The 12,822-nt window shown below is 43.1% G+C and overlaps 1 protein-coding gene across 1 annotated transcript in view; it reads left to right on the forward strand.

The window, feature by feature from the left end:
- Positions 1-2,168: 2,168 nt before the first annotated feature.
- VWCE (von Willebrand factor C and EGF domains) overlaps positions 2,169-12,822 on the forward strand; it is a 43,002-nt gene continuing 32,348 nt past the window's right edge. Inside the window, exons 1-6 of the mRNA XM_054972929.1 lie at positions 2,169-2,295; positions 3,741-3,835; positions 6,723-6,812; positions 10,081-10,209; positions 11,381-11,497; positions 11,991-12,107. Coding sequence (XP_054828904.1) covers positions 2,186-2,295; positions 3,741-3,835; positions 6,723-6,812; positions 10,081-10,209; positions 11,381-11,497; positions 11,991-12,107 — 658 coding nt within the window. The 5' untranslated portion in view covers positions 2,169-2,185. The remainder of the gene's footprint in view (positions 2,296-3,740; positions 3,836-6,722; positions 6,813-10,080; positions 10,210-11,380; positions 11,498-11,990; positions 12,108-12,822) is intronic.

A 12,822-nucleotide genomic window follows, 5' to 3' on the forward strand; every position in this document is an offset into this window, starting at 1 on the left:
TTATTTTATATCACTGTAATATCGAAATTACGAAATATTGAAATAATGACACTCCAAGGAAGTGAAACTTCAGTAAAATTCAGGCACTGAACTGTCCTGCATAGGAAATGCCCACGAAAGCTTCCCACATGCTTCCAAATTTCCAAAAAAGAAACAGGAGAGAGCCATCAGTGCTGTCAGTGGGGGACAGAGAGGCATCATTATCTTCAATGATGTTTCTTTATAAGGCAAGATCGAAATAATGGAAAAGTGCGCTAAATTTTTTTTAAAAAAATGGGCGGGGAAAAAAGGTCCCGCCCAAAAAAGCGGTTTTTGAGCAGCCGTGTGACCGGAGGGACGCGCGAGAAAGACGGATTGGAAGCAGGAATGTGAACGAAGAGGAAAAAATCACGGATTGGAGGCAAACGGAAGATAACCGATAAACATGCGGGTAATGGGTGAATGTGGATTCGACCCAGGGTTATCACTGGGAAGTGGACTTCCTTCTCCTCCAGCTGCCTTTTCAGCTGCATCAAACAGGGGCAGTTACTTCCCCTTGCCTGATCAGAAGCTCTGTCTGCCTTGGTGCTGTTAGGAGAGGGAGGGTGGAGCCACTATGAGGCCCTTTTCTAAGGCCATTCTAGTTCCCAGTCCCTCTGTCCCAAAAGGACTCCTGGATTGAAGATAACAGGATGTTTCCCACTTCATTGCCCCAACCTATGTTTGCCTAATGTTTCCTTAGAACTAGCTCTTGATTGGGGGTGCAAAGTATTAGAAATGCATACACCCCAGCTTTGTTTTTGAATAGGCTCTTGCTGTGTCCTCAGAGCCTTTTCAGACTAAAAAAAATCTGAATTTTTCTGCTACTCTTGATGCAGCTTCCCTGATCCTCTGGTAGTGGCATGGTCTGTTGTCCCACATGAATGTGTACCAACCCTTTTCACAAGTTTCAATGAACACATATAAAATCCATGTACTTTGCAAACTTGATTTTTAAAAAAATATATATTGGGTCATTCTCATGCTAAATTTAATGCATGTGCTGCTGAATGTGTGCTACAAACCCTCACAAAATTAAGTGAAAAGCATTGGCTTTTGCTTATAAACCAATGGACACATATAGATGCAGGAAATATGTGTGTTCACTTTAACATGCGAACAAAGCTATTGTGCCCGATCCCACCTTGATTGTGATGAGGATCTGCCTTAGTTTTGGACATTTTTCTCTGCTGAGACACTATGCTGAGATGGTTACTTGTCGTGGTCCATTTTTACAATTTGAACTAGTTCAACTTCTACCCCATGATTAGTATTAACAAGCTTTAAAATGATGGTTCTACCAATTAATGTATGTGAGGAGGGGGGAGTGTGCGTATTTTCCGATCTCAGCAAAGACCACCATGTGTCACACTACAAATGATGCTTTGCTCAATGACAACTGCTTTTTTTGAAGTGTGAAGTGAAAATGCTAAGTGACAGTGATGGAGAACCCTCTCAGGCTTTTGAGGCTGCTCCCCCCCCTCTCTTTTTTTTTACTTTGCAGCTTTTTTGGGAACACAACAACCAATTATCTCAAGGGAGCACCTCTGGGGCTACTCACATTTGACATGATCCTCATGTGTTGTCAGCTCCCATTGGATCTGGCTTAGAATGCTTTATCTACTTCAGCTCCTCTTTGGTGCAGCCGGGAAAGCAGCCCAGTGAGGGGAAAGGGGAGGGGGGATTCCTGAGGCTTGCCAGATGTGGAAAAGGAGACTCCTGCAAGAGCTGGGGGGGGAGCCTCTTCCCAGTCAAACAACAGAGCTGCTGTGTTTAGAACGCTGGGATCCTCCCACTACATCTCCTCTCATGGTGCCTCTGCCCCTATGGGGAGGGGGGAACGCAAGCACGCTCTTGCATATACACATGCATGCATGCATGCACGCGCACACGCACACACAGAGTTTTCCACTCCTAACATATGGGCTGGGGGAGCAAAGGAATCTGAGCCTGGCTGTGGGGAGGAGTCTGTTCCCAATGCTGCCCCCAGCCTGAGATCATTGATCCTAGTTCCCCTCCTCTGCCCAGGAGGAGCCCCCAGCCTCATCCTTGGTGGGGAGGAGAGGCCAGAGAGCTACCATGCTATAGGGGCCTGTGAGGAGGGAGGGAGGGAGGGGAAGGAAGGAGCTCTGAAGTGAGCATCTCTGTGGACTGGGAGACGCCTGTCATGTTCGCCGAGCTGCTCTTCCAGGCTGCCTGTGTGTCTGTATTCCTTCAAGGGGCCCAGGGGAGAGTCTACACAGGAAGGAAGAAGCTTGCCAACTTCGCCGTGGAGAGGTACCCCCCAATTCCATCCCTGTACTGAGGCAGCCAAGTCCTAGACTTATTCCCCCCATTTTACCCCCTCTGGAGTTTGGCTGGGGACCTGGAGACCCTCTGAATTGGGTCAAATACTGTGAACTGATCCCATTTATACTCATGAGAGAATAGAGGAAGGCAGCTCCAGATGGCCTGTGGCCTGCAGGGCATTCTTGGCAGCATTTGTGTATGTGTATGGAAACAGCAGTGCCTGCCTGCAGGAGTACTTTGTTTTGTTCAGGATGTCCATCACCTCTTTTTACTCATCTCCCTATGTTTCTCAGTCTGAAATGTGGTTAGTCTGCAATGTTCCTGCTTGCCCTCTTTCTCTATGAAATGTGTGAATAGCCTGGCTGTAAGCTTTGATCCTAATTACATGGTCCTTCTTTGAAATAAGGGCCAGTTTGCACAACCACTAAACTGGACAGAAATATTGGCTGAGCAAATGAGGGACAACACCTAGTGAAGTGATGGTGCATTGGGTGTGCCTAGACTGAGTGCCTAAGCCCTGATTTTTCAATATGTGCTATTATTTATTGCTCCGTCGCTGACGGTTTCACAGAAGTGACTGTTGTGCACATTTCAAAAGACTGTAGGTATCTACAAAACTACAACGGTTTGTGGCAAATGGTCTTGTGACTGCGCTTCAGTCCAGACAACAGAATCAGGTACCCAGCCTTGAATAAAGTGAAGTGGTGTGCAACACACTTGACATCTATGTTAGGGCATTTATGCCTTGCTTTCTGTGGTGTCTTTGGGCTGCATCCTTCCCCAGTGTGTGTCACCATTCTGTATATTCATTTCTCTTTTACTCCAGCACGCTAGTCTTGTTTGCCCATGTCCGTAGTTCTGGTTCTGTCCTTTTGCCTTATCGCAGACCTTAAGACTTACTAATTCTCCATCAGACAGACAGGTTATCAGGTAATTAGTAAGTTGTGCCTTTTCTTAACAGGCTATCTAAAGAAAATGGCACCAGGAAGCATTTGTATTCCTATGATACAACAATTGTTCTCCTGTGAGATTGTGCTGCAAGGGTAAGGGAACATCTGAACCACTGGTTCTCTTGACTCCCTGTGCTGCAGTCTGGGTTCCCATTGCCTACATGGCTTTTTCTACAGCTTCAGTGCAGTTTTCATTTGATTTTTTGTCTCTGCTTTCTCTCATGACTTCCTGCTTAAGTAAAATTAATGTAGCCATTTAATGTATGGTAACTTGGCACTATTTTTTTCCAGGCAGAATTGCTCCATACATGGGTTAAGCAGTTGTACATCAAATTGTAATTCATGCTATACCACATAATTCAGATGAGCTTGAGCATAATGCCAGTCATGCAGTGCAATTATATGAATCAGCCCCTCAATAGAAGAAAACTTGAATTGTTCTTATTTCTGGCCATTCCCAGCCTGGCTTTCTTCTATTCGTAGACGCCGTGTGGGGCCACATGTTTGCCTCTCTGGGTTTGGAAGTGGATGCTGCCCTGGGTGGATACCATCTCCAGGCAGTGGACAGTGCACCCTGCGTAAGTATCTAGAGGTCTTTGGAAGACACCTACTTGCTCATCTTCTGCTTTATTTCTGATCTGCAGTTTAATATTGGTCTTGTTTGAAGGCTGTGGGTAGGTGGGTTACAAACTTGTAAGAACACAAAAGACATTCCAAAGTGGGAGAGATGATAGGGCAGCAAGTATTAACAGAGCAGCATTCGATATAAGTAAATGGAACACGTCAACACAATTCATGTCCACCTGTGGTCCCTTTGCAGCAGCTTAGTTCCCAGTATTAAGTGCACAAGTTTATGAGAGGTTAGCAAGCATTCCTTTTTCCAATGGAATGCTGAGAACAGTAATTTTGTGAAGGAAAGGAGGGAGTTCTCTAACAATTTTCAACATCTCACCAAACTACAATTCCCAGGATTCTTTGTGGGGAGGCCATGACAGTTAATATGCTGATGAACCCCAACTCATTTTTTCCCCTTTTTAGTGAAATCAGATGTGGCAGTGGATGTGTTGAACAGCTGCTTGGGTAATACACTAAAACTGAAAATGATGGTGCCAGGGCTTTTTTTCAGGGGGAACGTGGGGGAACGGAGTTCCGGAACCTCTTGAAAATGGTCACATGGCTGGTGGCCCCGCCCCCTGATCTCCAGACAGAGGGGAGTTTAGATTGCACTTGGCGCCGCTGTAACCATGTAACCATTTTATCTGAGGGCAACCCACTGAGTTCCACCACCTGTTTTCCCAGAAAAAAAGCCCTGGATGGTGCTGTTGATTTGATGTCTTTCAAAGCTGGGTAGTAGTTTATTACCTGTTCTAGATGGGTTAGCACTCCTTCTGATGGAAGTTTGCAGTTTGGAAGTGCTGGGAGATCCAGGTTTATCCATGAATGTTTAAGTGGTATCAGTGGCACTCCTGCTTCTCTTCTTCCTGATGAGAAATGATTTGGCCACAGTTATATTCATCATGGATATTTAAAATTAGATTACTATAAAACACTCTATTTGGGGCAGCTCTTGAAGATCTCTTGGGAACTTTAGCTATGCTAAAATGCTGTCACTAGGGTGCTGACACATACACACATTCCTTCTCATATTACACCTTTTTAAAAAGTTTTTCATTGGCTTCCAGAATGTTTCTGGACGCAGCTTAATGGTGCTGGTTTTAAAAGCTGCAAATGGTTTGGGACTTGGGTATCTCATCCCATTTAGTGCTGACTATTCCTTAAGATCTTCTGTGGAAGTCTTGTTTTAGGTGTCCTCACCAAATGAATGAAAGTGGGTGATCAGTCATGTCAGGACCTCTTCTATAGTGGCACAGTGATTATGGAACAACCTTTCCCAGGAGGGCCACCTGGTGGCATCTCAACTACCTTTCTGCTGCTGGATGAAGAAGTGATTATTTCTACTAGCTTTTGAATAGCTTGATTTCATACCCTGATTCAGTTATAAAAGATGCTTCTACAAAAATATGTTCTATTGCTATGATGATCTGTTTTGACAGGATCTATTTTCATTACAGTTGTGTTTTTATGGTCTCTTATTGAGGATCTTTATTGTGTTTCTTTGTGATGACTTCTGCTTTTGCAATGGTTTTTAAATTATTGCATGGCTATTCTTAATGTGTTATATTAATGCATATTTATAACATTTTATTTTATAATTCTGAGCCACCTTGAATATTTCATTGGAAAGACAATGGAGAAATTGCCTTTTAATCAATCCTCTGAATGAGCATACTTCTGTACTCAGAAGGCATTTCCAGATGGCTCTTTTTTTAAAAAAAAAATGGCAGCTGGCATTTTCATGCTGCAGTAAATATTGGCAACCACTGTGTAACCTGAGGATTGAATCATGTCCATGAAGTACGCTAGTGCCCCAGAATATGAATCAGATGGGTAAACTGGAAGGAAGAAACCTGCCCATTGGACATGTTAAGTTTGCCTACATTGTTTTGTTTTATAACCAAGAGATCACTGTAATTTGGAGGGGTAGTTGTGTATATAGCCTAAGTCTCCATACCCCTGAGAGAAATATGAGATGGAGAAAAAGGGATCTCGTAAGAAATAGGTAGTCTAATCATTATGGTATAGCTGAAGAGGTATGTCTGCTCCATGCACAAGAGGCATGGAATATCATTGTGACATTTTGTTTAACATATGCCTTTCCCCACATTATTTGTTTATTTAAAAGATATACACCCCAGCTCCAAAGCAGCTTGCAGCCAATCAAAACCATAGAAACCTAGAATACAAAACATATAAGTCTGGAGGGGGAGGGATATTCCCATTAGAAAAGTCTTTCCTAATACCAGTGGCTTAAGATCCTTTAACTGCAGATGCTGGGGACTGAACTTTTAATCTTATATGTGCAAATCAGGCGTTCCACCACTGCGCTATGGGCCATCCTCAATAATAATGAGTTTATTTTAAAAAATTATGCTTTTTTTTAAAAAAAGTTGCCAGCGTTTGAAAGCAGCAACACTTTTCTTGCGTAACAAGAAAAGTGTTGCTGCTTTGTAACTCCCCCCGCTTTTTTCAACTGAGGGGAGGAGGAGGGACCCTCTCCTCTCCCTCCCCTCAGCTGAAAAAAGCTGCAGGCATTTGAAAGCAGTTTGAAAGCAGCAACACTTTTCTTGACACACAAGAAAAGTGTTGCTGCTTTCAAACTCCCAAAGCTTTTTTTCACCTGAGAGGAGGGGGTGAAGAGGAGGTCCCTTCTTCCCCTCCACTCAGTTGAAAAAAGCTGCCCGCATTTGAAAGCAGCAACATTTTTCTTGCCACGCAAGAATCCCGTATCTTTCCAAATTGGGCTGATTAGGGTTAAAAACCCGAATCGGAAACCTGAAGCACACACTCCTAGTAGGGATTGGTTAAAACTTGTTCTGAAGATTGCTTTTTTGGTTTCTTTCTCAGCACTTTGTTCCTTTGGCTGTGGCAGTGGTTTGTGCATCGCTCCCAATGTCTGTTCCTGCAGGGATGGAGGGCAGGGAATTACATGTCAAGGTAAAGACAACTTTGTGGAAAGCTGCCTATTCATTACCATGAGGATCTGTGTGTGAAAGAGTCAATGACTACAATATCAGATATCCTATTTTAGGGATTGGAAGAGGCACTGAAATCTGGCATTTAAGATATAGAGCCAGGAGCTTGATGTGTTTACACTGTTCCTTAGCATCTGGGGCTTCTGTATCTTTGATAACAATGAAGGAAGACTTTTGATCACTGCAACTTCTCCTGTTACTATAGTACTTGAAGTATTGCCTCCTCCCATGTTATCCAGCCCACCAGTTAAGATCTACCTCACGTTCTGGTCTGTGTGCCCCGCATTCAGAGATGAAGCAGCTGTCTACCAGAGGTGGTCTTTTTCAATAATGGCATCTTGCTTATGGAATGCGTTTGTTTGTTTGTTTGTTTGTTTGTTTGTTTGTTTGTTTGTTTGTTTGTTTGTAGTCTGCTCTCCCTGCAAGTGAGCTCAGAGCAGATAACAACAAAGAACATAAATACAAAAAGATAAAAACATGGTAGCATAAGTTCAAATAAAACCAACAATAATACAGTTAATTAAAACCATTTGTTAAAACAGCAGCACACATATTGCACAACCCATTTGCCATCAACAAAACTTGTGAGGTTTTTCCCTTTGAGGCTCACTTGGTACCTATGTCACTTGCTTTTAGGTGCCAGGCCAAAATGTATCTGTTTACCCAGGCTTTTAATTAAGGGATTTTAAAACTATTTTCATCTGCAAACGGTTATTTTAAGCTGTCAGTGGTCTGTTTTTGTGGTCTCTGTTTTTATGCTGGGCTGGGTTTTTAATGCTGGATTTTAATTAAGATCCTTTAATTTTTAAATTTATTTTTTACTTTGTAAGCCTCTTCAGCAAACTCCTGGAGAAGCAGCATATTTTTTTTCTAAATAAATAAATTGGAAACACTGTACTAGCAAATTTTTTCCATAAAGCTCTAGAAAAATATTTATGGGGAAGAGGATAGGTTCTGAGGGGGCAAAAAGTCTGTTACTGGAGTTGAGAACAAAATGTTGTTCTGCAGTGAAAGCTGAGAGTAAATTTATGGGGAGAACTTGCCCTCTTCTTCTGCAATACCTTTGACATGCCCATTTCTAACAGTGATTAACATATGGAAGTTTAGCCGGTTTGGAATCTCGGGAAATCCTAAAGCCAGAACTATCTGCAGGTTACATCAAGAAACAGATAATGCTGTTCATGCTTCTTTCAGTCTTGGGTTCTAGCTTCAGTTTCCCTCAAACGTTACCAACTTGGTTGGGAAATTCCTAAAGATTTGGGTGTGGTGCCTGGGGTGGGTGGGTCTTGGGGAAAGAAGGGACCTCAGTGGGGTATAATGCTAGAGAGTCTACCTTCCAAAGCCACCATTGTTTCCAGGGGAACAGATCTCTAGACTTTAGTTGTAATTCTGGGAGATCTCCAGGGCCCAACTCATAGTAGGGTTGCCAGCCTCTAGGTAGTAACAAAACAATGGCACTTCCCGTACTATAGCAGTGAAACTAAAGAGAACCCTCACGGGAAGAAACAACAACTATAAACCAATAAACAACTCTGTTATAAGTGCTTCAGGTAGTGGCTGGAGATCTCCCGGAATTACAACTGGTCTCCAGGCCACAGAGATCAGTTCACCTGAAGAAAACTGCTACGTTTGTGGGGGGGGGGGGTGGACTCTATGGAATTATGCCATGCCAAGGTCCTCCCCCCACCAAACCCCACTTTCTCCAGGTTTCACACACACACACACCCCAGATCTCCAGGAATTTCCCAACTTGGATCTGGCAACCCTACCTCGAAGTTAAGCCCCAATTTTCTCTTTCTGTATGGAAATGAATTTCTCTTGGAAAGTATTTTGAAATTTCTTGCTAGTGAGAAGCAAAATTGTTAATAGGGTGGTGGTGTTATTCATTGGATGAAGATAGCCTAAAGCTTTTTTTCTGCGTAACTGGTCCACAGTGCTGGCTTGCTTCTTGTGATCAATATATGTCTTCCCCAACCTACAAAGAAAAATACTTCTAAGATTTCTCTGTGATTACTAAAATGAATACATTTCAAATGGGTCAGACATAGAAGGAAAGAGATGGATACCTTTTAAGGAAGCTATTTATATTAATATTATCTATATTAATATCATCTATACCTCAAGAATTGCTTGTTTTTGTTTCCGTGTAAAAAACCCTTAACAACATAACTCTTAAAATTTTAATAGAATAAAACAAGCACTCTTTGCTCTTTCTGCATCCTGCAGCTCTTGAACCTAGCATTCCCTCCTCACCCATCTGGCTTTTGAAACTCCTACAGCGTCTCCTTCTCACACCCTTTTCTCACAATTGTACCAGTCATCAATCTCTTGGTGAATTATTCCCAAGGAGAAGCCATTTTAATTTGTTACAACAAAACAAAAAGTCTAACAGATTTATTATCGCATCCAGGGCCAATTAGAGGAGAGGCCAGGAAGACTATTTGGCTTGCTTCTCAAGCTCAAAAGGGGCCTCACATTTAGACACTTGTTAAGTTTTTGGCATTTGATAAATTTCGCAACTTGCTTTTATGGGCATCACGTGTCATAATTTTTAAAGCATTTTTATGGCTAAGGGCCTCAAAATCAGGAAGTGGCCTAGGCCTCTCTAGACCTCTGAGAGGGCCTGATCACATCTGCTTTCATAGATTTAAATCAACCTTATCAGAGGCATGAACTCAGAAATATAGGGGAGAAATGTAAACAATGGGGCCAAAAGGGAATACTGTGACTTTTTATGCAAAGTTCAGCTATATACAAAGTAGGCATAGTGATTGTTCACCAACAGATGATATCATTGTGCTAGCCTGTATTACCACAGTATAAGGTTTCCAACTCTAGAACTAGAAATTCCTGGAGATTTGGGGTAAAGTTTGGAGAGAGCAAGGTTTGGAGAAAAGAGGGATCTTAGCGGTGTATGATACCATAGAGTCCACCCTCCAAAGCAGCTATTTCCGCCCCGCCCCCAAGGAAAATAATATTTTTAGTCGGGAGACCAATAATCCTGGCAGATCTCCAGTCCCCACCTGTAGGTTGGCAACCTTACGTCAGTGGTAAATGTTAACTGTTCTTACCTGTTGGCCTCTGCCTTCCTCGTAATAGTGATAAGAGCACCATCTTGCTTTCCCAGACTCTTTAAACTGGCATGGTAGAAAGCAGGCTTCCTCCCTCATCCTTGTCTTGATGTCTGGAAGGGGAAAAAAAAAAGAACTTTTCTCCCTTCTTGTTTTCAGATCCCCCAAATGCCTGTGGAGAATATGGCTGTGACCTTACTTGCAACCACGGTGGCTGCCAGGAGGTGGCGCGTGTGTGCCCACTGGGATTCTCCATGACAGAGACTGCCAATGGTGTTCGGTGTGCAGGTGAGGCTGAAGAGGGCTTTCTGACCTACAGTGTCCCTGCAGATGTAAAGAACAACCACTGGCCTGGACATAATTGCAGGCGCTGGTTCTTACTGGAGTACTCCTGTCTGAATTTCTTACATTGCAGATGTTCCTTCAGTATAGTTGAATACAAAGTCTCTCTATGCAATGCTTTTGACGTGTTCTTTGTGTCTCCCCTTCTGGAGCCTCTGTCCTGCCAAGACTCGGTTAATTCAAAGTTTTAAGCAGTGAAGGTGGCAGAGTAAAAGCTCCAGAAGGGGAGACAGTCTGGAACGCCAGAGGCGGCAGAGGACTGTGAGAGAATCCATCCCCTCCAGAGCAATCTCCACTGGTTCTGTCTTTCAAAACTATGCTTCCCAGCTAACATTGTCTCTCCCAACTCTTGAGGGACATGCGCCCCAGAGGCTCATGTAGAGAGACTCACGGTGACCTTCCTATAGTTCACAAATTCAGAACAATGTCCCACCCCCCACTCCCCATTGCAGAACAAGACTAGAATTCTTATCTCAATACAGATGCTACCCTTAAGCATTTTTCCCTGCTGTAATCAAGCTTCATTGTACTTTTGCATCCTGACACGGTCCCTTACAATTCCCCTCTTACCTTCTGACTGGGATATCAAGGCCCAGGGATCTCCATTCCTGCTTGTATCTGACAAAGAGAGCTTTGACTCTTAAAATATTTTACCTTGAAAATCTTGTTGGTCTTTAAGGTGCTTAGTGGACTCAAATCTTACTGTTGTTTCTGAGAAACTTCCATTGGGGCACACAACATGTCTACCACACAAAGGCTACACTGAATTGTTTCCAGCCATGCATGTCAAACCATTCATAGTTTGTCACACATATCAGGGATCTTTGCAACTGCTACTGCAGACCTCAATAAATAAGCATTTGTATGTTTTGTGTGTGTTTGTGTGTGATCTGCTTTCATGGGAAGAAAATTGCCTGAAAGATGAAATTGTGCAACATCTGGTTTAGTTTCTGCCAGTGGTGTTAAGTGGAAAAAACATCTGCAGATATTGTTGGCTATGGGCTAGTAGCCCTACCACTTCTCTTTGAACCACCAGGCCCATTTAGCACCCTTACTTTTGAGATGATGTTGTCTACTGCTTTACATTCACTGACAAGTGGAGCCTTCTTTTCTGCAGACATCGATGAATGCCTGAGTGCTTCCTGCGAAGGCCTGTGTGTGAATACAGAAGGGGGGTTTGTGTGTGAATGTGGCCCAGGGATGCAGCTTTCTGCTGATCGACACAGCTGTCAGGGTAAGTCTGTTTGGGGCTACAAGAGTGGGTGGATGGAAATCAAGCTTGATAAAATAGAATGATGTGGAAGAGGCCTTCACAGAAACGGGTAGAGAAACAGGTAGAGAGAAGTGTAAGTTAATAATTAGGTATGCAAAAAGAGAATTTGAGAAGTGTATTGCTAAAAGCATCAAGGCAAACAATAAGAATTTATTGAAATATGTCCAGAGCAGGAAACCAGTAAGAGAAGCAGTTGAGTCTTTGAATGACCAAGGAATAAAATGATTGCTGAGGGAAGATGAGGAGATGTCAGAGAAGCTAAATTAACTCTTTGCATCTGTGTTAGCTGTGGAAACTGTGAGGCAGGTACCCAGGCCAGTCACAGTTTTTAGGAAGGGAGACAGAATGCTGGACTAGGTAGACCACTGGTCTGATCCAACAGGGCTCTTCTTATGTTCTTATAGGCAATGTTATTTTGTTTATGAGGTGAACGATAGTGACATTTTGCTCCCAGATACTGACGAGTGCCTAGCAACACCCTGTCAGCACCGCTGCAAGAATAGCATTGGCAGTTACCGATGTTCTTGCCATCCTGGCTTCTACCTGCATGGCAACCGGCACTCCTGCATGGGTAAGTGACCTGTTTTTGGACTGGGATTTCTAGGAGGAACAGGCTGTGCCTCTCTTTAACTGAAACACCAACCTAACTTGATGCCTTCGTTGGGAACACCCTCCTCCTGCCTCTAGATAAAATTCAAGTTCTGCAGGTTGAAATGTTGTGTAGGAAGCTGTTGCTCTCAGCTCTTCAGAGGTAGGCAAATAATATGGAGACGAGATGAAGTGGCCTTCCTAAGGCAGGTTCAGGTTTTCATGGTTTAAAGTGGGAGCAGGACCCACAAGGTAGAAGTGCCAGGAGTGATCTAGCATCATCACCTAATGTGGCTGTAAAGTTATTTTCTTGAAAACAAATAGAATATGTTCCTTCTTCATAAGTCCTCTTACCATTTTAATACTTGTAGCAATTAGTCTGGAAGATCTTTTATAATGTGTGCAGAAAAGCCCCCTTTCGTTCAGAGTCTGCTTTATAACCCAAGTCATATTGCCTTTGGATTCTGCTCCTTTTCTCTTTAACAACTGTATGAAAATTTAACAAGATATTTTCTATCATTGCCTCTCCATGCTGTGAAAACCTGCATTTGCTGAACTTAGGTCTTTTTCTAGGATTACTAACCTCCTGGTGGAATTTGGATTTCTCCTGACATTGCAATTGATCTCCAGACAGAGATCCATTCTCCTGGAGGAAATGGCAGCTTTGGAGGGTAGACTTTGTGGCATCACATCCCTGC

The sequence above is a fragment of the Eublepharis macularius genome, chromosome 2 (assembly GCF_028583425.1).
Source record: "Eublepharis macularius isolate TG4126 chromosome 2, MPM_Emac_v1.0, whole genome shotgun sequence".
NCBI lineage: Eukaryota > Metazoa > Chordata > Lepidosauria > Squamata > Eublepharidae > Eublepharis > Eublepharis macularius.